Here is a 23,264-nt window from a genome sequence, read left to right on the forward strand (position 1 = left end):
AAGTGAACAGCTTCAGTTAAAAGAAAACTTACTAATTCAATCTGCTTTTCCAGTTCATGACACTGCTCAGACTGTATCTTCCTGCTCTGTTCTCTAGCAGCAATATTTTCTTCTTGTTGCTTTTCAAGTAATTTCTCCAATTTGACAATTTCATTATTTTTTTCCTAATATTTAAAGGAAGCAGAAATGAAGATTACACTATTGTAAAAAAATCTTTTGTCAGTTCCTTTGCATGCACTTTTCTTCACAAAGAAAATATTATTCTTCAAGCTTTTTATATTTTTCTAATAGGAATAGGAGGAAGGGAAAAAAAGGGCTGTAACAAGTATTTCCTGTCTGGTTCTGCATATTTACTTACGTAGCAAAAGATAATTGTTCTAAAGTAAGTGTTTTTAGATTGCTCACACCAATGCTGCTATATCAATTATATAAATTTAACTTGTCATTTTTCAAAGATATGTGTTATTTGTACTTTCTTGACAAAACAAAACAAAATACACTGTTGGAATTCTACTATTTACAGTACATTGCAGTATCTATTGAAATTATTACTTTAAAAGTGTTTTGGGGTCATAGTGGCCAAATATTAAATTGTTCCATCCTTAAGTCATTCTTTGGGGTACTCTTCTGTTTTCCTGGATGTCAGCGAAAAGCCAGAATTTCAGGTTGTATGTTGTATACATTCTCTGATATTAAATGCAACTATTAAACTATTAATGTTGTTCAATTTTATTTTAATAATAGTTCCAATGTTACCGCAAATGCTTGTTCATATTCAACAATTTTCACTGCTTTGACCGAGTACGCAATAGTTTTCTCCTCCAATTGTTTCTCCACCGTAGAAAGCTGTGACTTTGTTTTTCTTAGCTGTCAAACAGAATATGTGCATTGGTAGTCATTATTAAGTGCAAAATATTTAGCAAACAGATTCATTAATTTACAATGTATTGTTCAACTGTTCCCCCCCCAAAGATTAAAGGGTGAAGATTATCTTTATTTGTCACATGTACATTGAAACATACAGTGTAATGCGTTATTTGCATTAACAGCAAATACAGTCTGAGGATGTACTGGGGACAGCTGACATGTGTCGCCATGCTTGCAGTGCCAACATAGCATACTCACAATTTACTAACCCTAACTTGTATGCCTCCAAAATGTGGAAGGAAACCAGAGCACCTGGATGAAACCCATATGGTCATGGAAAGAACATACAAACTCCCTGCAAACAGCAACAGGAATTGAACCACCATCTTACCATCTAGGTGGATGATCTTGTCGTACAGCTACAGATTGGCAGGTATGATATTGTGGCCATCACTGAGACGTGGCTAAAGGATGCATGTTTCTGGGAGCTGAACGTCCAAGGATACACGGTGTATCGGAAGGATAGGAAGGTAGGCAGAGGGGGAGGTGTGGCTTTATTGGTAAGAAATGATATTAAATCATTAGAAAGAGGTGATATAGGATCGGAAGCTGCAGAATCTTTATGGGTTGAGCTCAAAAACCGCAGGGTAAAAGGACGCTGATGGCAGTTATATATAGGCCTCCAAACAGTTGCAATGATGTGGACTGCAAATTACAACAGGACATAGAAATTGTGGGGAATTTTAACATGCGAGTGGATTGGGAAAATCAGGTCGGCACTGGATCTCAAGAGAGAGAATTTGTAGAATGTCTGCGAGATGACTTTTTAGAACAGCTTACTGTTGAGCCCACTAAGGGATTGGCTGTACTGGATTGGGTATTGTGTAATGAACCGGAGGTGATTAGAGAGATTGAGGTGAAGGAACCCTTAGGAGGCAGTGATCATAACATGATTGAGTTCACTGTGAAATTTGAAAAAGAGAAGCCGAAATCTGATGTGTCGGTATTTCAGTGGAGTAAAGGAAATTATAGTGGCATGAGAGAGGAACTGGCCAAAGTTGACTGGAAAGGGACACTGGCGGGAAGGACAGCAGAGCAGCAGTGGCTGGAGTTTATGCGAGAAGTAAGGAAGGTGCAAGACAGGTATAGAACATAGAATAGTACAGCACATTACAGGCCCTTTGGCCCACAATGTTGTGCCGACCCTCAAACCCTGCCTCCCATATAACCCTCCCTACCTTAAATTCCTCCATATACCTGTCTAGTAGTCTCTTAAACTTCACTAGTGTATCTGCCTCCACCACTGACTCAGGCAGTGCATTCCATGCACCAACCACTCTCTGAGTAAAAAACCTTTTTCTAATATCCCCCTTGAACTTCCCACCCCTTACCTTAAAGCCATGTCCTCTTGTATTGAGCAGTGGTGCCCTGGGGAAGAGGCGTTAGCTATCCACTCTATCTATTCCTCTTATTATATTCCAAAAAAGAAGAAATTTTTGAATGGATAAAGGATGCAACCGTGGCTGACAAGAGAAGTCAAAGCCAAAGTTAAAGCAAAGGAGAGGGCATACAAGGAAGCAAAAATTAGTGGAAAGACAGAGGATTGGGAAGTTTTTAAAAGCTTACAAAAGGAAACTAAGAAGGTCATTAAGAGGGAAAAGATTAACTATGAAAGGAAGCTAGCAAATAATATCAAAGAGGATACTAAAAGCTTTTTCAAGTATATAAAGAGTAAAAGACAGGTGAGAGTAGATATAGGACCAATAGAAAATGATACTGGAGAAATTGTAATGGGAGATAAGGAGATGGCGGAGGAACTGAACGAGTATTTTGTATCAGTCTTCACTGAGGAAGACATCAGCAGTATACCGGACACTCACGGGTGGCAGGGAAGAGAAGTGTGCGCAGTCACAATTACGACAGAGAAAGTACTCAGGAAGCTGAATAGTCTAAAGGTAGATGAATCTCCCGGACCAGATGGAATGCACCCGCATGTTCTGAAGGAAGTAGCTGTGGAGATTGCTGAGGCATTAGCGATGATCTTCAAAAGTTGATAGATTCTGGCATGGTTCCGGAGGACTGGAAGATTTCAAATGTCACTCCACTATTTAAGAAGGGGGCAAGGAAGCAAAAAGGAAATTGTAGACCTGTTGGCTTGACACCGGTGGTTGGGAAGTTGTTGGAGTCAATTGTCAAGGATGAGGTTACAGAGTACCTGGAGGCATATGACAAGATAGGCAGAACTCAGCATGGATTCCTTAAAGGAAAATCCTGCCTATTACAATTTTTTGAGGAAATTACAAGTAGGCTAGACAAGGGAGATGTAGTGGATGTTGTATATTTGGATTTTCAGAAGGCCTTTGACAAGGTGCCACACATGAGGCTACTTAACAAGATAAGAGCCCATGGAATTACGAGAAAGTTACTTACGTGGATAGGGCGTTGGCTGATTGGCAGGAAACAGAGAGTGGGAATAAAGGGATCCTATTCTGGTTGGCTGCCGGTTAGCAGTGGTGTTCCACAGGGGTCCGTGTTGGGGCCGCTTCTTTTTACATTGTACTTCAACGATTTAGATTATGGAATAGATGGCTTTGTGGCTAAGTTTGCTGATGATATGAAGATAGGTGGAGGGGCCGGTAGTGCTGAGGAAACAAAGTCTACAGAGAAACTTGGATAGATTCAAAGAATGGGCAAAGAAGTGGCAAATGAAATACAATGTTGGAAAATGAATGGTTCTGCACTCTGGCAGAAGAAATAAGCAGGCAGACTATTATTTAAATGGGGAGAGAATTCAAAGTTCTGAGATGCAATGGGACCTGAGAGTCCTCGTACAGGATACCCTTAAGGTTACCCTCCAGGTTGAGTCAGTGGTGAAGAAGGCGAATGCAATGTTGGCATTCATTTCTAGAGGAATAGAGTATAGGAGCAGGGATGTGATATTGAGGCTCTATAAGGCGCTGGTGAGACCTCACTTGGAGTACTGTGGGCAGTTTTGGTCTCCTTATTTAAGGAAGGATGTGCTGACATTGGAGAGGGTACACAGAAGATTCACTAGAATGATTCCGGGAATGAGAGGGTTAACATATGAGCAACGTTTGTCCACTCTTGGACTGTATTCCTTGGAGTTTAGAAGAATGAGGGGAGACCTCATAGAAACATTTCGAATGTTGAAAGGCATAGACAGGGTGGATGCGGCAAAGTTGTTTCCCATGATGGGGGAGTCTGGTACGAGAGGGCGTGACTTAAGGATTGAAGGACGCCCATTCAGAACAGAGATGCGAAGAAATTTTTTTAGCCAGAGAGTGGTGAATCTATGGAATTTGTTGCCACGGACGGCAGTGGAGGCGAAGTCATTGGATGTATTTAAGGCAGAGATTGATAGGTATCTGAGTAGCCAGGGCATCAAAGGTTATGGTGAGAAGGCGGGGGAGTGGAACTAAATGGGAGAATGGCTCAGCTCATGATAAAATGGCAGAGCAGACTCGATGGGCCAAATGACCGACTTCTGCTCCTTTGTCTTATGGTCTTACGGCTGTACAGTGTTACATTAAACGCTATGCTACTGTGCCACCTGTGTTAAAAACAAGACATTCCTGTATACCTTCTAAACCAATGTAATATTGATAGCAAGCACTAAAATTTACACACTGCTGCATGTATCATACTGACCCTAATTTTAAATGGTCAGAATATCATAAGTTTCAGACCATTTAAAATGAGATTCAGAATACTATAGCTTATCAAATTTTCAATCTGGGTAAATTCACAATGCATAAATGCCTTAACCTGGGAGCACCAAGTTAAACAACAATGCTTCTAATACTATTGTGATGAGCTGAAATTGATAAAGTTTTAATGCAAGGAGTATTATGAACAAAGCAGTGGAGCTTAGAATGTGGATCAGTACTTGGAGTTATGATGTTGTGGCAATTACCGAGACTTGGATGGCTCAGGGGCAGGAATGGTTACTTCGAATGGCAGGCTTTAGATGTTTCAGAAAGGACAGGGAGGGAGGCAAAAGAGGTGGGGGTGTGGCATTGTTGATCAGAGATGGTGTCAAGGCAGCAGAAAAGGAGGAATTCATGGAGGGATTGTGGGTGGAAGTTAGGAACAGGAAAGGGTCAATAACTGTACTGGGTGTTTTTTTTTAAATAGACCACCCAATAGTAACAGGGACATTGAGGAGCAGATAGGGAGACAAGTTCTTGAAAGGTGTCATAATAACAATGTTGTTGTGATGGGAGATTTTAATTTCCCAAATATTGATTGACATGTCCCTAGAGCAAGGGGTTTAGATGGGGTGGAGTTTGTTAGCTGTGTTCAGAAGGATTTCTTGACTCAGTATGTAGATAAGCCTACAAGAGGAGAGACTGTACTGTATTGGGAAATGAACCTTGTCAGGTGTCAGATCTCTCAGTGGGAGAGCATTTTGGAGATAGTGATCACAATTCTATCTCCTTTACCATTGCATTGGAAAGGGATAGGAACAGATTTAATTGGAGTAAGGGGAAATATGAAGCTATCAGGCAGGAACTTAGAAACATAAATTGGAAACAGATGTTCTCAGGGATAAGAACGGAAGAAATATGGCAAATGTTCAGGGGATATTTGCATGGAGTTCTGCATAAGTACGTTCCAATGAGACAGGTAAAGGATGGGAGGGTACAGGAACCATGGTGTACAAAGGCTGTTGTAAATCTAGTCAAAAAGAAAAGAAGAGCTCATGAAAGATTCAAAAAACTAGGTAATGATAGAGATCTAGAAGATTATAAGGCTAGCTGGAAGGAGCTTAAGAACAAAAGTAGGAGAGCCGGAAGGGGTCATGAGAAGGCCTTTACGGACAGGATTAAGGAAAACCCCAAGGCATTCTACAAGTATGTGAAGAGCAAGAGGATAAGACGTGTGAGAATAAGACCAATTAAGTGTGACAGTGGATAAGTGTATATGGAACCGGAGGAGATAGCAGAGATACTTAATGAATACTTTGTTTCAGTTTTCACTACAGAAAAGGATCTTGGTGATTGTAGGGGTGACTTGCAGCAGACCGAAAAGCTTGAGAATGTGGATATTAAGGAACAGGATGTGCTGGAGCCTTTGGAAAGCATCAAGTTAGATCAGTCACTGGGACCAGACGAGGTGTACCCCAGGCTGCTGTGGGAGGCGAGGGAAGAGATTGCTGAGCCTCTGGTGATGATCTTTGCATCATCAATAGGGACGGGAGAGGTTCTGGAGGATTGCAGAGTTGCAAATGTAGTTCCCTTATTCAAGAAAGGTATTAGAGATAGCCCAGGAAATTATAGACCAGTGAGTCTTACTTCAGTGGTTGGTAACTTGATGGAGAAGATCCTGAGAGACAGGATTTACGAGCATTTGGAGAGACATAATATGGTTAGGAGTAGGCAGCATGGCTTTGTAGAAGGCAGGTTGTGCCTTACGAACCTGATTGAATTTTTTGAGGATGTGACTAAACACATTGATGAAGGTAGAACAGTAGATGTAGTGTATATGGATTTCAGCAAGGCATTTGATAAGGTATTCCATGCAAGGCTTATTGAGAAAGTAAGGAGGCATGGGATCCAAAGGCACATTGCTTTGTGGATCCAGAACTGGCTTGCCCACAGAAGGCAAACAGTGATTGTAGTCAAGTCATATTCTGCATGGAGGTCAGTGACCAGTGGTGTGCCTCAGGGATCTGTTCTGGGACCCCTACTCTTTGTGATTTTGATAAATGACCTGGATGAGGAAGTGGGGGGATGGATTAGCAAATTTGCTGATGTCACAAAGATTGGGGGTGTTGTGGATAGTGTGGAGGACTGTCAGAGGTTACAGCAGGACATTGATAGGATGCAAAACTGGGCTGAGAAGTGGCAGATGGAGTTCAACCCAGATAAGTGTGAGGTGGTTCATTTTGGTAGGTCAAATATGGTGGAGAATTTAGTATTAATGGTAAGACTCCTGGCAGTGTGGAGGATCAGAGGGATCTTGGGGTCTGAGTCCATAGGAAACTCAAAGCTGCTGTGCAGGTTGATTCTGTGGTTAAGAAGGCACGTGGTGCATTGGCCTTCATCAATGATTGGATTGAGTTCAGGAGCAGAGAGGTAATGTTACAGCTATACAGGACCCTGGTCAAATCCCACTTGAAGTACTGTGTACAGATCTGGTCACCTCACTACAGGAAAGATATGGAAACCATAGAAAGGGTGCAGGGGAGATTTAAAAGGATGTTGCCTGGATTGGGGAGCTTGCCTTATGAGAATAGGTTGAGTGAACTCGGCCTTTTTTCCTTGAAGCGATGGAGGATGAGAGGTGACCTGATAGAACTGTATAGGAGGCACTGATCATGTGGATAGTCAGAAGCTTTTTCCCAGGGCTGAAATGGCTAGCATGAGAGAGCACAGTTTTAAGGTGCTTGGAGGTAGGTACAGAGGAGATGTCAGGGGTTAGTTGTTTTTTTTCTTCACAGAGCGTGATGAGTGCATGAAATGGGCTGCCGGCGATGGTGGTGGAGGTGAATACGATAGGGTTTTAAGAGACTCCTGGATAGGTGCATGGATCATAGAAAAATAGAGTACTATGGGTAACCCCAGGTAATTTCTAAGGTAAGGACATGTTTGGCACAGCTTTGTGGGCCAAAGGGCCTGTATTGTGCTGTAGGTTTTCTATGTTTCTCTGTTTGAAGAGATTTTATAAGTAAGGGTCAAACAGCACAGAACATAGAATAGTACAGCACAGTACAGGCCCTTCGGCCCACAATGTTGTGCCGACCCTCAAACCCTGCCTCCCATGTAACCCCCCCGCCGAACTTAAATTCCTCCATATACCTGTCCAGTAGTCTCTTAAACTTCACTAGTGTATCTGCCTCCACCACTGACTCAGGCAGTGCATTCCATGCACCAACCACTCTCTGAGTAAAAAACCTTCCTCTAATATCCCCCTTGAACTTCCCACCCCTTACCTTAAAGCCATGTCCTCTTGTACTGAGCAGTGGTGCCCTGGGGAAGAGGCGCTGGCTATCCACTCTATCTATTCCTCTTATTATCTTGTACACCTCTGTCATGTTTCCTCTCATCCTCTTTCTCTCCAAAGAGTAAAGCCTGAGCTCCCTTAATCTCTGATGATAATGCATACTCTCTAAACCAGGCAGCAGCCTGGTAAATCTCCTCTGTACCCTTTCCAATGCTTCCACATCCTTCCTATAGTGAGGCGACCAGAACTGGACACAGTACTCCAAATGTGGCCTAACCAGAGTTTTATAGGGCTACATCATTACATTGCGACTCTTAAACTCTAACCCTCGACTTATGAAAGCTAACACCCCATAAGCTTTCTTAACTACCCTATCCACCTGTGCGGCAACTTCTCAGGGATCTGTGGACGTGTACCCCCAGATCCCTCTGTTCCTCCACACTACCAAGTATCCTGCCATTTACTTTGTACTCTGCCTTGGAGTTTGTCCTTCCAAAGTGTACCACCTCACACTTCTCCGGGTTGAACTCCATCTGCCACTTCTCAGCCCACTTCTGCATCCTATCAATGTCTCTCTGCAATCCTTGACAATCCTCTACACTATCTACAACACCACCAACCTTTGTGTCGTCTGTAAACTTGCCAACCCACCCCACATCCAGATCGTTAATAAAAATCACGAAAAGTAGAGGTCCCAGAACAGATCTGCAGGCAAGCCAATTCTGAATCCACCTGGCCAAACTTCCCTGGATCCCATGCCTTCTAACTTTCTGAATAAGCCTACCGTGAGGAACCTTGTCAAATGCCTTACTAAAATCCATATAGATCACATCCACTGCACTACCCTCATCTATATGTCTGGTCACCTCCTCAAAGAACTCTTATCAGGCTTGTTAGACATGATCTGCCCTTCACAAAGCCATGCTGACTGTCCCTGATCAGACCATGATTCTCTAAATGTCCAGAGATCCTATCTCTAAGAATCTTTTCCAACAGCTTTCCCACCACAGACGTAAGGCTCACTGGTCTATAATTACCCGGACTATCCCTACTACCTTTTCTGAACAAGGGGACAACATTCGCCTCCCTCCAATCCTCCGGAACCATTCCCGTGGACAACGAGGACATAAAGATCCTAGCCAGAGGCTCAGCAATCTCTTCCCTCGCCTCGTGGAGCAGCCTGGGGAATATTCCGTCAGGCCCCGGGGATTTATCCGTCCTAATGTATTTTAACAACTCCAACACCTCCTCTCCCTTAATATCAACATGCTCCAGAGCATCAACCTCACTCATATTGTCCTCACCGTCATCAAATTCCCTCTCATTGGTGAATACCGAAGAGAAGTATTCATTGAGGAACTCGCTCACTTCCACAGCCTCCAGGCACATCTTCCCACCTTTATCTCTAATCGGTCCTACCTTCACTCCTGTCATCCTTTTTTTCTTCACATAATTGAAAAATGCCTTGGGGTTTTCCTTTACTCTACTCGCCAAGGCCTTCTCATGCCCCCTTCTTGCTCTTCTCAGCCCCTTCTTAAGCTCCTTTCTTGCTTCCTTATATTCCTCAATAAACCCATCTGATCCTTGCTTCCTAAACCTCATGTATGCTGCCTTCTTCCACCTGACTGGATTTTCCAACTCACTTGTCACCCATGGTTCCTTCACCCTACCATTCTTATCTTCCTCACCAGGACAAATTTATCCCTAACATCCTGCAAGAGATCTCTAAACATCGACCACATGTCCATAGTACATTTCCCTGCAAAAACATCATCCCAATTCACATCCACAAGTTCTAGCCTTATAGCCTCATAATTTGCCCTTCCCCAATTAAAAATTTTCCTGTGCTCTCTGATTCTAGCCTTTTCCATGATAATGCTAAAGGTCAGGGAGCAGGTGGTCACTGTCCCCCAGATGATCACCCACTGAGAGATCTGTGACCTGACCCGGTTCATTACCTAGTACTAGATGTAGTATGGCATTCCCCCTAGTCAGCCTGTCCACATACTGTGACAGGAATCAGTCCTGGACACACCTAACAAACTCACTGTCTCCAAATGGTTAATACTGACCTTCAAGCAGCACATTAATGCCACCCTAATTGCATATTTCACCGTATGTTCCCATCTATTTTCCCCATATTCTATATACTAATGGCAAATTACAATGGCCAATTAACCTACTAACCCATATGTTTTCGCAACACCCAGAGTAAATCCACATGATCACAGGAGGAATGTGCAAACTCCAAGTAGGCAGTACGAAGGGTCAGGATTTAATCCTGACCCTTGCTGTTGTTGTGAAACAGCAATTCGATTAGCTGCATCTCTCACAGCCAGCTTCACTTGGAGACTAAAAACCAGCCAGTTTGCTCCCTGATCAAAATGGGTTCCAATGATAAAAAAAAATCATTCTATCAACTTAAATTTACATTTCCGTACTAAGGGAACGGGTAGCCGTTAACATAAGTTAATCAGTGATGCAAAGATAGGTGGCAGTATAAGCAAAGTAGAGGGAACCTAAAGTTAAAGTGAAATAGCCAGTTTAAGCAAATAATTTCGATTTAAGAATTTTCAATTTTGACCCAAAGCAAACTGAAAATAAAAATAGAGACAAGATAGTAATAATGGATGACAAGATCCATTAAATTAGAATCACTGAAAGTGGACATAAATAGAAAACCAACAAATATTCACAGAATGTTGGCTTCCTTATCTACATATTTCAGGCATAAACTATGTCTGAAACACCGTTCTGGCTATTTCACCTTGGAATTTATTAACCATTGGATGGCATGGTAGCATAGCTGTTAGTGTTATGCTTCACAGCATCAGCAACCTAGGTTCTATTTCTGTAAGGAGTAATAGTACATTTTTCTCAGGACTGTATGGGTTTCCTATTGGTGCTCAGTTTTCTCCCACATTCCAAAGATGTACATATGGGTTAAGGTTAGTAAGTTGTGGGCACGCTATGTTGGCACCAGATTGTGGAATGCCCCCAGCATATCCTCAGACAATGTTGGTCTTTGATGCAAATGACACATTTCGCTTGCATTTCGATATACATGAGACTAATAAAGCTCAACCTTAACCTTTTTAGCAAGGCAATGTAATTCCCCAAGTCTTACCATTCATTGAGATCATCGCTGATTTGTGACCTAACTCTATACTTTCCAGATCTTTGATGTGTGATCCAACTCTATACTTTCTATATCCCTTGTTACATGTTGGTTAACTGAAATCTATCAATCTTAAGATTTTAAATGATCTATTATACAAGCAAACACAAAAAGAGAAATAATGTATGAGATCATGAAAAGGCAATGTAACTTCATTGGACATGTGATTAGGAAATTGGAGTTAGAATGCATAGTAATTATGGGAAAGATTGAAGGGAAGAAAGCAAGTGTAAGGGTTTCTTCTTTTATGTTACTGCGTAGGCTAATCAAAATGGCTTTTCTGAAACAACTGCAATTTAAGGAGTTCTCTCTCTCTCTCTGCTTGTTTGGGTTATATTATTGATAAGAGAGAGAACGAACCAATTGGGATAGATGTTATTCTTGCTTGTGTGTCTGTAAGCCATTGTGATGCACGGGCTTTGGGGGAGAAGACGCAATGGGGACAGAGAGAGTGGACGCGATGCTGTAAGGTGACCGACAGGATAAACCCCGAGCAAGAGTCTGAGGTCCAGGTTCTTCGACGAGGAGAGGAGACGAAGACAGACTCGTGTGGAGTGTCTGTTTGACTACCGTGGTTGGTCCCAGGCGGCGGGTCGAAATGGTTGAAGGGGATCAAATGGTGGAAACAGGACCCCGTCACTTGAGCTCCAACTGTTGTGCACGAAGTGGCTGAACTTTGATAAGTTTAGCACCTTTTACTTTCCTTTATCTCTATTAATTACATAGTTCTAGTAATATCTATAAATTGTAATCATTTAATCACATATGGTGCATTGTCTGTTATTTGGCAGAGTGGGGTACATCATACAGCATCCACACAAACTTGATTACCCAGTTTGGCGGGGCCGAGGGCTGCTTTCCCTAGACGAAAACGAGTTGAGCAAGCCTGAGGCTGACCAGGAGGCTACACAAGAGGAAGGCAAAGACAAATGATGATGGAGACAGCAGCCAGAGAACTGGAAATGAATACCAATGAACTGATCCACTTGACCCAAAACAGGAGTGTGTGGGTCATGGCAGTCAAAGCTCAAACTGGGCACGGCACCTGATGATGATGATTATACAAGCATCGATTTTAATCTACGTAAAGGATTTCCAAGCTGCCACCAGCCTCTACATGTAGAATTATTTCTCTAATTTATTCCTGAAAATGCCTAGGACTAATTTTCAGTCTATGTTCCCAGTGCAAATTTTAACCAATTGAAATAATGTTTTCTTTCTCTCTCTCTCTCTCCCCCTCTTCATTCCCCAAGTATTTTAAATGACTTAAACCGTATAAAATTCCTAAGAAAATAATGTTTAGATTGTATAATCTATCTTATGGTAAATATACATTGCACTACATCCAAGGGAATTAATATGAAATAGTGCCCAGGACCAATCCTGCAAATTGTGAAGTATTAATTTACTAGAGGTTAAATTATGAGATTAAACATTTGCAGTTAGACTCCCTGGAATTTCAAGTTTAAACAACTATTTGATAAGCTTTCAAGATAAATAAGGGAAAATTGAATAAGAACGAAAAAGAAAAATTATCTGCAGTGGTTGAGATCAAACCCTGAGGGCATAGTTCGGAGGAAGTCTGGAAACAACTCTTAAAACGATGATGGAATATCCTATCATAAATATTAATTGATATGGGTTCAATTGTTAGCATTAAATCTAAAACTGATAGATTTTAGCTTAGAGCATGGATCAGTACTTGGAGCTATGATGTGGTGACCATTACAAAGACTTGGATGGCTCAGGGACAGGAATGGTTACTTCAAGTGCTGGGTTTTAGATGTTTCAGAAAGGACAGGGAGGGAGGCAAAAGAGGTGGGGGCGTGGCACTGTTGATCAGAGACATGGTGTCACGACTGCAGAAAAGGTGGACGTCATGGAGGGATTGTCTACGGAGTCTCTGTGGGTGGAGGTTAGGAACAAGAAGGGGTCAATAACTTTACTGAGTGTTTTTTATAGGCTGCCCAATGGTAACAGGGATATCGACGAGCAGATAGGGAAACAGATCCTGGCAAGTTGTAATAATAACAGAATTGTCATGATGGGAGCTTTTAACTTCCCAAATATCGATTGGCATCTCCCTAGAGCAAGGAGATTAGATGGGGTGGAGTTTGTTAAGTGTGTTCAGGAAGGTTTCTTGATACAATATGTAGATAAGCCTACAAGAGGAGAGACTGCACTTGATTTAGTATTGGAAATGAACCTGATCAGGTGTCAGATCTCACAGTGGGAGAGCATTTTGGAGATAGTGAACATAATTCTATCTCCTTTACAACAGCATTGGAGAGAGATAGGAGTAGACAAGTTAGAAAAGCATTTAATTGGAGTAGGGGGAATTATGATGTTATCAGGCAAGAAATTGGAAGCTTAAATTGGGAACAGATGTTCTCAGGGAAAAGTACGGAAGAAATATGGCAAACGTTCAGGGGATATTTGTGTGGAGTTCTGCATAGGTACGTTCCAATGAGACAGGGAAGTTATGGTAGGGTATGGGAACCGTGGTGTACAAAGGCTGTAATAAATCGCGTCAAGAAGAAAAGAAGAGTGTAAAAAAGGTTCAGAGAGTTAGGTAATGTCAGGGATCTAGAAGGTTATAAAGCTAACAAGAAGGAGCTTATAAAGGAAATTAGGAGAGCCAGAAGGAGACATGAGAAGGCCTTGGCGGACAGGATTAAGGAAAACCCCAAGGCATTCTACAAGTATGTGAAGAGCAAGAGGATAAGATGTGAAAGAATAGGACCTATCAAGTATGATAGTAGGAAAGTGTGTATGGAACTGGAGGAAATAGCAGGGGTACTGAATGAATACTTTACTTCAGTATTCACTATGGAAAAGGATCTTGGTGATTATAGGGATGAATTGCAGCAGACTGAAAAGCTTGAGCATGTAGATATTAAGAAAGAGGATGTGCTGGAGCTTTTGGAAAGCATCAAGTTTGATAAGTTGCTGGGACCAGATGAAACATACCCCAGGCTACTGTGAGAAGTGAGGGAGGAGATTGCTGAGCCTCTGGCGATAATCTTTGAATCATCAATGGGGATGAGAGAGGTTCTGGAGGGTTGGAGGGTTGTGGATGTTGTTCCTTTATTCAAGAAAGGGAGTAGAGATAGCCCAGGAAATTATAGACCAGTGAGTCTTACTTCAGTGGTTGGTAACTTGATGGAGAAGATCCTGAGAGGCAGGATTTATGAACATTTGGAGAGGTATAATATGATTAGGAATAGTCAGCATGGCTTTGCCAAAGGCAGGCCGTGCCTTACGAGCCTGATTCAATTTTTTGGAGGATGTGACTAAACACATTGATGAAGGAAGAGCAGTAGATGTAGTGTATATGGATTTCACCAAGGCATTTGATAAGGTACCCCATGCAAGGCTTATTGAGAAAGTAAGGAGGCATGGGATAGAAGGGGACATTGCTTTGTGGATCCAGAACCGACTTGCCCACAGAAGGCAATGAGTGGTTGTAGATGGGTCATATTCTGCATGGAGGTCGGTGACCAGTGGTGTGCCTCAGGGATCTGTTCTGGGACCCTTACTCTTCATGATTTTTATAAATAACCTGGATGAGGAAGTGGAGGAATGGTTTAGCAAGTTTGCTGATGACACAAAGGTTGGAGGTGTTGTGGATAGTGTGGTGGGCTGTCAGAGGTTACAGTGGGACATTGATAGAATGCAAAACTGGGCTGAGAAGTGGCAGATGGAGTTCAACCCAGATAACTGAGAGGTGGTTCATTTTGGTAGGTCAAATATGATGGCAGAATATAGTACTAATGGTAAGACTCTTGGCAGTGTGGAGGATCAGAGGGATCTTGGGGTCCGAGTCCAGAGGACGCTCAAAACAGCTGTGCAAGTTGACTCTGTGGTTAAGAAGGCATACAGTGCATTGGCCTTCTTTAACTGTGGAATTGAAATTAGGAGCCGAGAGGTAATGCTGCAGCTATATAGGACCCCGGTCAGACCCCACTTGGAGTACTGTGCTCAGTTCTGGTCGCCTCACTACAGGAAGGATGTGGAAGCCATAGAAAGGGTGCAGAGGAGATTTACAAGAACGTTGCCTGGATTGGGTAGAGTGAACTCAGCTTTTTCTCCTTGGAGCGACGGAGGATGAGAGGTGACCTGATAGAGGTGTATAAGATGATGAGAGGCATTGATCGTGTGGATAGTCAGAGGCTTTTTCCCAGGGCTGAAATGGTTGCCACAAGAGGACACAGGTTTAAGGTGCTGGGGAGTAGGTACAGAGGAGATGTCAGGAGTAAGTTCTTATACTCAGAGAGTGGTGAGTGCGTGGAATTGTCTGCCGGCAATGGTAGTGGAGGCGGATACGATAGGGTCTTTTAAGAAACTTTTAGATAGGTACATGGAGCTTAGTAAAATAAAGGGCTATGGGAAAGTCTAGTAATTTCTAAGGTAGGAACATGTTTGGCACAACTTTGTGGGCCGAAGGGCCTGTATTGTGCTGTAGGTTTTCTATGTTTCTATTTTTATAACCACCTAGATTATGGGAAATGGGGAAAGGGATGTTCCAGAGAATTAGGTGATAGATCAATCAATAGCTCCAAAAGGTGAAATAGGCCTGAGCAGTTAAATGGGCTGCTCCTGTTCTTGGGCATATTGATGTAAAGCATCAAAAGTGGAATTGTGGATTTAAATGCCATTATCTTGATGTGCAGGTTACGTACCTCCTGTTCCAACTTCTCCATGTCATTTTCTTTTTCCAAGAGCTGCTCTTCAAAGTTCTGACAGTTGATTATCTGAGTCTCCAATGTTGAGATTGTAGATTCTGCCTCTAACAATTTTGTCTGCAGTTCTTCAAATTCCTTTTGTTTACATTGTTCTTCTTCTAAATGCTGTTCCAGGGTCTTTCTCTCAGCTGACAAGATAAAAGAAAAAGCTTTTTTTTTTGTAAAATAACAATTCTATTGAAGCAAGATGGCCAGCTTGCCAAAAGCTTGCTTCAGCACCCTGTTTACCTATAGCACCACTTGCAGGGAACCATGTATGTGTGGTCCTTGTATTTGTCAGCTTATAGATACTGACCATGTCCATAAAACATCTTTTTTTTTTGTTATGCACTGGCTCTGACACAAAACATTCTGTAAAAGTATTGCAAATAATCAGTCCAAAATAGCAGACTTCTTCCTCGTATAGATTCTGTAGCCCGAGGAAATAATCTCTCAGGATATACTGTACCCTGTCAATCCTTCCCAGAATTTTGTACATTTCAAACAAATTACCACTGTAGACCTACTTCACTCAACTTCCTCTTTACCCTGGTAATCACTGGTAATCAACCTAGTGAAGATACACCATACCACATCAAAGCTATAAGCATTCTTGAACAACAGAAATTTCAGTCTGTATTCCCTCTACATCTGCAACAAGACTTCTTTTAACACTTCAGTTCACTTCCATTAAAGGTCAAGATCCCATTTCCCCTTCCAATGGCTGCAGTATTGCATGTTGGTATGTTTCATGAACGAGTAGAATCTATCTGCACATCAACTTTTGCTAAATTGTCACAAAGTTTTAAAAACTTGTAGTGGGTAACCAGATGCTATTACAGCTCAGGGGGTCAGAGTTCAGAGTTCAATCCTGATGTCCTCTGTAAGGAGTCCTCATTGTGGAATGTTCTGGTTTCTTCACACAGTTCAAAGATAAAAACATCGAAAACCTAAAGCATAATACAGGCCCTTTGGCCCACAATGCTGTGCCAAACATGTACTTACTTTTGAAATTACCTAGGGTTACCTATAGCCCTCTATTTTTCTAAGCTCCACGTACCTGTCCAGGAGTCTCTTAAAAGACCCTATCATATCCGCCTCCACCACCGTCGCCAGCAACCCATTCCACGAAATCACCACTCTCTGGGTAAAAAGCTTACCCCTGACATCTCCTCTGTACTTACTTCCAAGCACCTTAAAACTGTGCCTGCTCGTGCTGGCCATTTCAGCCCTGAGAAAAAGCCTCTGACTATCCACACGATCAATGCCTCTCATCATCTTATACACCTCTATCAGGTCACCTCTCATCCTCGCACGCTCCAAGGAGAAAAGGCCGAGTTCACTCAACCTATTCTCAAAAGGCATGCTCCCCAATCCAGGCAACAGCCTTGTAAGTCTCCTCCACACCCTTTCTATAGTTTCCACATCCTTCCTGTAGTGAGGTGACCAGAACTGAGCACAGTACTTCAAGTGGGGTCTGACCAGGGTCCTATATAGCTGCAACATTACCTCTAGGCTCTTGAGCTCAGTCTCATAATACTGACTCACCAGCTGTTGTATCTTCCAGAAACAGGTGTATTTTTACTACAATCAATTGAAACACCTTGACTGCACACAGGCCTCTAAAAACAGATCTCCATTTAACTAATTATGTGAGTTCTAAAACCGATTGGATGAGTATTCACTCATCTATGATGTGATGCACCACTGATGATTCGGTGCATCACATCATTGATGAGTGAATACTCATGCAATGAATAATTTTATGTTTTATATTTGTAATTAATTTAGATCACTTCGCAGAGATCTGTTTTCACGCTGACGTGAGTCTTTTTTACGTTGATCAGTGTCAAGAAAAGCCAAATTAAATCCACTGTGATTCAATGTTGTAAAACAATAAAACCGAATCATAGGAAAATTTACAATGGCCAATTAACCTACTAACCAGTAGCATCTTTTACTATGGGAGGAAACTAGAGCACCCGGAGAAAACACACATATTCTACAGGGAGAATGCCCAACCTCCCTACAGAGGGCGCTGGGACTGAACTCCGAAATCTAGCACCCCAAGCTGTAACAGAGTTGTGCTGACCACTACGCTACCGTGACACCCAATCTTCCGCAATCACTAACCCTGAAAGTATATTCCACATACCCTTTACTCAATTTAAACTTACTACATTTAATCTTGTAATTATGGCCAGACATTCCTGACCGCTCAAGTGCCAGAATAATCTGCTTCACACCACCTTCCTTCATCATTTAATTATTTCAAGCTAGTAACAGTGCAAAAGTAGTTCCATAATTTGTAGTTACACTAAAAAATGCCTAATTTTTCCAAATTATCTCCACCTTATTTCCACATATCAGCTAACTGTGAATCTGTTATGGCCCTGTAACACCTTAACAGCACTAACATCTGAGTGCAGTAATAAAACTACAATGGGAGATTCTTCTCATTACACTGATTAAAAACATGGAATCAACTTCAAATCCTATCTATCTACACTCAGTGAGCCTCTCTGAGCATAATTTCAACAAAGCAAAGCTGCCTTGCAACCTATACAGCAAATGAACAAAAATATAACTGACACAAGATACCAGTCTCAAAAGCACTATATAATAATATGGTTAATGCATTCATTGTAGAATAATATTAAAGCGGTAACTAGTGGTGCCTCAGAGCAAGATGAAAGTTTTCTGATCATTTCTCTTACATCCATAAGACACAAAGGGACAAAGAAAATTTTCCCAGTCAGATGGGAACTAACACATGCTGCCACAAAGTGTAAGGTAAGCGATCAGTTATAAAAATGCACAGCATTCTAAATTTCACTGTACCGGTTAATGGGTTAATTGGTCATTGTAAACTGTCCATGATTAAGCAAGGGTTAAATCGGGGGCTACTGGGCGGCACGGCTCAAAGGTCTGGCAGGACCTATTCTGTGCTGTGCTTTTAAATACATAAACAAACAGGCTGTAAATGCTGGTGTAGGGAGGGGTCCTGGTCTTCTGCCTCTTGAAATATAGAAAGTAATAGCATTTTGACAAAGCAAATAGTATATTAATTATCTCAGGCAGCTTCAGGAAGAAAATGGGCAGTTGATGTTTTTTTACGTAGTCTGATTTCTCTCAACTGATGGTTCCTGGCTTGCTGAGTTCCTCCAGCAGTTTGCTTTGTTTTGCTCCAAATTCCAATATCTGTAATCTCAAAATTGGCCTACACTCAATGAAATTGAGGTAAGTACAAAGTGATCTTATTGAGACATACTAGATTCTGGGAAATTTGCACTTACTTATCAGAATCAGATTTAATATCTCATATCATGAAATTTGTTAACTTTATGGCAGCAGTACATAATAAATATAGAGAAAAAACTGAGTTACATTAAGTATGTGTATGTCTATTAAATAGTTAAGTTCAAATAATTAGTGCAAGATAACAGAAAAAAAAATATAGTGAGGTAGTGTTCATGGGTTCTATGTTCATTTAGAAATCAGACGGCAGAGGGATAGAAGCTATTCCTGAATCGCTAAGTATGTGCCTTCAGGCTTCTGTACTCTTTTCCTACTTTAGCAGTGTGAAGAGGGCATGTCCTGGGTGGTGGGGATCCTTAATGATGGACGCCGCCTTCATAAGGCACTGCTCCTTGAAGCTGTCTTGGATATTGCGGAGGCTGGAACCCATGATAGAGCTGACTAATTTTATAAGTTTTTGCAATTTATTTTAATCTAGTGCAGTAGCCTCTCCCATCCGCCCCACCCTCTCCCCATACCAGATGGTGATGCAACTAGTCAGAATGCTCTCCATGGTACATTTGTAGAAGTTTGAGTGTTTTAGTTGACGAACCAAATCTCCTTAAACTCCTAATGAAATATAGCTGCTGTGTTGCCTTCTTTACAGCTGCATCAATAAGTTGCGTCCAGGTGAGGCCTTCATAGATATTGACACCCAGGAACTCGAAATTGCTCACGATCTCCACTTCTGATCTTCCACAAGGATTGGTTCATACTTCCTTGTAGACTTCAGAAAGGGTAAGACAATCAGCTCTTTGGTCTTGCTAACGTTGAGTACAAAGTTGTTGCTCTGACACCACTCAACTAACTGGTATACTTCACTCTTGTACACCCTTTCATCATCATCTGAAGTTCTGCCAACAATTGTTGTATCATCAGCAAATTTATAGATGCTGTTTGAGCTATGCCTAGCCAGTCATGGGTGTAGAGAGTACAGTAGTAGTAGACTATGCGGTAAGAAAATTCAGGCAGTTTCTAGAGTAGGTAACATGGTCGGCACAACTGTGGATCGAAGGGCCTGTAACGTGCTGTAGCTTTCTACGTTTCTAAATTAGCCCTGCTTCAGTCTAGGACCTAAACTGGTCCTGCTCCAGTTCAGGACCCTAATAGATTCTTCTTTTTTTTTGCCTGTTTATTCTGTCCAGTAAATCTCCAGTTTCGTCAAAAATATCAGGACATTGTTGCTTTCAACTGCTAATAAGACTAGATTCCAGCATCTGAATCTCACCTGTAGAAAGCCTGCATACTATTATTCTCCAATCCCCTTGAAATAACAGCCAACATTGCACAAGTTGTCCTAACTATCTGCTGCATCTGCTAGTTTTTGGTTTTTCATGTGCAAGTAACCCAAACCATTTCTGCTGCAGCTCTCTACCATTCTTCTCCTTCATTTTTCATGATCATTAAACACTCTATTCCTATTTCTGTTTTCTTATGCTCTTCAATCCCTAGCATATCCTCATGCTTTGGTTTCTCATTTTGTTTTGTAATATAAGGTAGCTTTGGTGCATCTCACTTTCCTTTCAACTAAGGATTATAAGTGCGTTTAAGGAAATGGGGTTTTAAACTCCCTGTACCAATGATCTCGCTGGCGAACATGCGGCCTCTGGTGAAAAAAAAATCGATGATCTCAGAGCCAGGGTGCTGAATCGGAGGGACTTTAGGACCACGAGTCCTTTGTTTCACGGAATCTTGATTAACCCCTTCCGTACCGGAAGCAGCGATTCAGATCAACAGCTTTACCATACACCATCAGGATAGATCTATAGAGTCTCTCAAAAGCAGAGGTGGAGGAGTATGCCTCATGATCAACTCTTCTTGGTGCACAAATATATCAGTGCTGTACCAATTCTGTTCACCAGACCTGGAATATCTAGCAGTAAAGTGTCATCCTTTTTACCTACCACGGGAGTTCTCTGAGGTCATTCTGGTAGCAGTTTACATTTGACCTCAGGCCAATGTCAAGCAGGCTTTAGATGATCTAAGCAATGGGATCAACATGCACGAAACAGCACACCCTAACACCTTCACCATCGTTTTGGGAGATATTAACAAGGCCAGTCTGGAAAAAAAAAATCACTAAGCAATTACCATCAACAGATCACTTGCAATACCAGAGGAAACAACACACTGGACCATTGTTACACCATCATCAAGAATGCCTACCGTGCTATTCCATGCCCTCACTTCAGGAAGTCTGATCACCTGGTAGTACTTCTACTCCCTGACTATAGGCAGAGACTGAAGATTGCAACCCCAGTAGTGAGGACCAAGAAAGTTTGGACAAGGGAAGCACAGGAGTGCCTACAGGACTGCTTTGAATCGGTGGACAGGACTGTATTCAAGGATGCATCTTTGAATCTGGATGAGTATGCTGCAGTTGTTACCAACTTAATTAAAATCTGTGTGGATGAGTGTGTGCCTACAAAGACTTACTGTACATTCTTAAACCAAAAGCCGTGAATGAACCAGGAGGTAGGTCATCTGCTGAAGGCTAGATCTATGGCATTCAAGTCCGGCAACCAGAAAACCAGGTATGATTTGTGGAGGGCTATTTCAAGAGTGAAGAGACAACTTCGAACGAGGTTGGAGGCGATATCAGATGCACAGCAACTCTGGCAGGGACTGCAAGACATTACTTCCTACAAAGCGAAACCCAATAGTATGAACAGCAGTGATACTTCTCTGCCAGATGAACTCAGCGCCTTTTATGCCTACTTTGAAAGGGAGAACAAAACTACAGCTGTGAAGATCCCTGCTGCACCTGATGACCCTGTGAGTTCTGTCTCAGAGGCCGATGTTAGGCCATCTTTAAAGAGAGTGAACCCAATGGAGTACCTGGTAAGGCTCTGAAAACCTGTGCCAACCAACTAGCGGGCGTACTCAAGGACATTTTCAACCTCTCAGTGCTACAGACAGAAGTTCCCACTTGCTTCAAAAAGGCAACAATTATACCAGTGCCAAAGAAGAATAATGTGGGCTGCATTAATGACTATCGCACGGTAGTACTCACATTGACAGTGATGAAATGCTTTGAGAGGTTGTTTATGACTAGACTAAACTCCTGCCTCAGCAAGGACCTGGACTCATTCCAATTTGCCTATCGCCACAATAGGTCAACAGCAGACACACAGACACCTGAGTCAGGATGCTGTTCATCAACTACAGCTCAGCGTTTAATACCATCATTCCCACAATCCTGACTGAGAAGTTGCAGAACCTGGGCCTCTGTACCTCCCTCTGCAATTGGATCCTCCACTTGAAGACCAGTCTGTGTGGATTGGTGATAACATATCCTCCCTGTTGACGATCAACGCTGGTGCACCTCAGGGGTGTGCGCTTAGCCCACTGATCTATTGTCTATATACACATGACTATGTGACTAGGCATAGCTCAAATACCATCTATAAATTTGCTGACGATACAAACATTGTTGGTAGAATCTCAGGTAGTGATGAGAGGGGGCAAGGAGTGAGATATGCCAACTAGTGGAATTGTGCCGCAGCAACACCCTGGCACTCAACGTCAGTAAGACAAAGGAGCTGATTGTGGACTTCAGGAAGGGTAAGACGAAGGAAAACATACCAATCCTCATAGAGGGATCAGAAGTGGAGAGAATGAGCAGCTTCAAGTTCCTGGGTAGCAAGATCTCCGAGGATCTAACCTGGTCCCAACATGTCGATGTAGTTATAAAGAAGGCAAGACAGCAGCTGTACTTTATTTGGAGTTTGAAGAGATTTGGCATGTCAAGAAATACACTCAAAAACTTCTATAGTTGTACCATGAAGAGCATTCTGACAGGCTGCATCACTGTCTGGTATGGAGGGGCTACTGCACAGGACCGAAAGAAGCTGCAGAAGGTTGTAAATCTAGTCAGCTCCATCTTGGGCACTAGCCTACAAAGTATCCTGGACATCTTTAGGGAGCAGTGTCTCAGAAAGGCAGCGTCCATTATTAAGGACCTCCAGCACCCAGGGTCTGCCCTTTTTTCATTGTTACCATCAGGTAGGAGATACAGAAGCCTGAAGGCACACACTCAGCGATTCAGGAACTGCTTCTTCCCCTCTGCCATCCAATTCCTAAATGAACATTGAAGCTTTGGACACTACCTCACTTTTTTTAATGTACAGTATTTCTGTTTTTGCACATTTTTAAAAAATCTATTCAATATACATAATTGATTTACTTGTTTATGTTTTATTTTATTTATTATTTTTTTCTCTTTCTGCTAG

At 42.1% G+C, this 23,264-nt stretch overlaps 1 protein-coding gene across 4 annotated transcripts in view; it reads right to left on the reverse strand.

Moving 5' to 3' along the window:
- ccdc18 (coiled-coil domain containing 18) overlaps positions 1-23,264 on the reverse strand; it is a 137,395-nt gene that overhangs the window by 71,035 nt on the left and 43,096 nt on the right. For all 4 annotated transcript variants that reach the window (XM_063064638.1, XM_063064639.1, XM_063064641.1 and 1 more), the window contains 3 exons: positions 15,694-15,884; positions 757-867; positions 33-164 (listed from right to left, as the gene is read on the reverse strand). In XM_063064638.1, the coding sequence (XP_062920708.1) occupies positions 33-164; positions 757-867; positions 15,694-15,884 (434 nt within the window). The remainder of the gene's footprint in view (positions 1-32; positions 165-756; positions 868-15,693; positions 15,885-23,264) is intronic.

This window comes from Mobula hypostoma, chromosome 12, assembly GCF_963921235.1.
Source record: "Mobula hypostoma chromosome 12, sMobHyp1.1, whole genome shotgun sequence".
In the NCBI taxonomy this organism is placed as follows: domain Eukaryota; kingdom Metazoa; phylum Chordata; class Chondrichthyes; order Myliobatiformes; family Myliobatidae; genus Mobula; species Mobula hypostoma.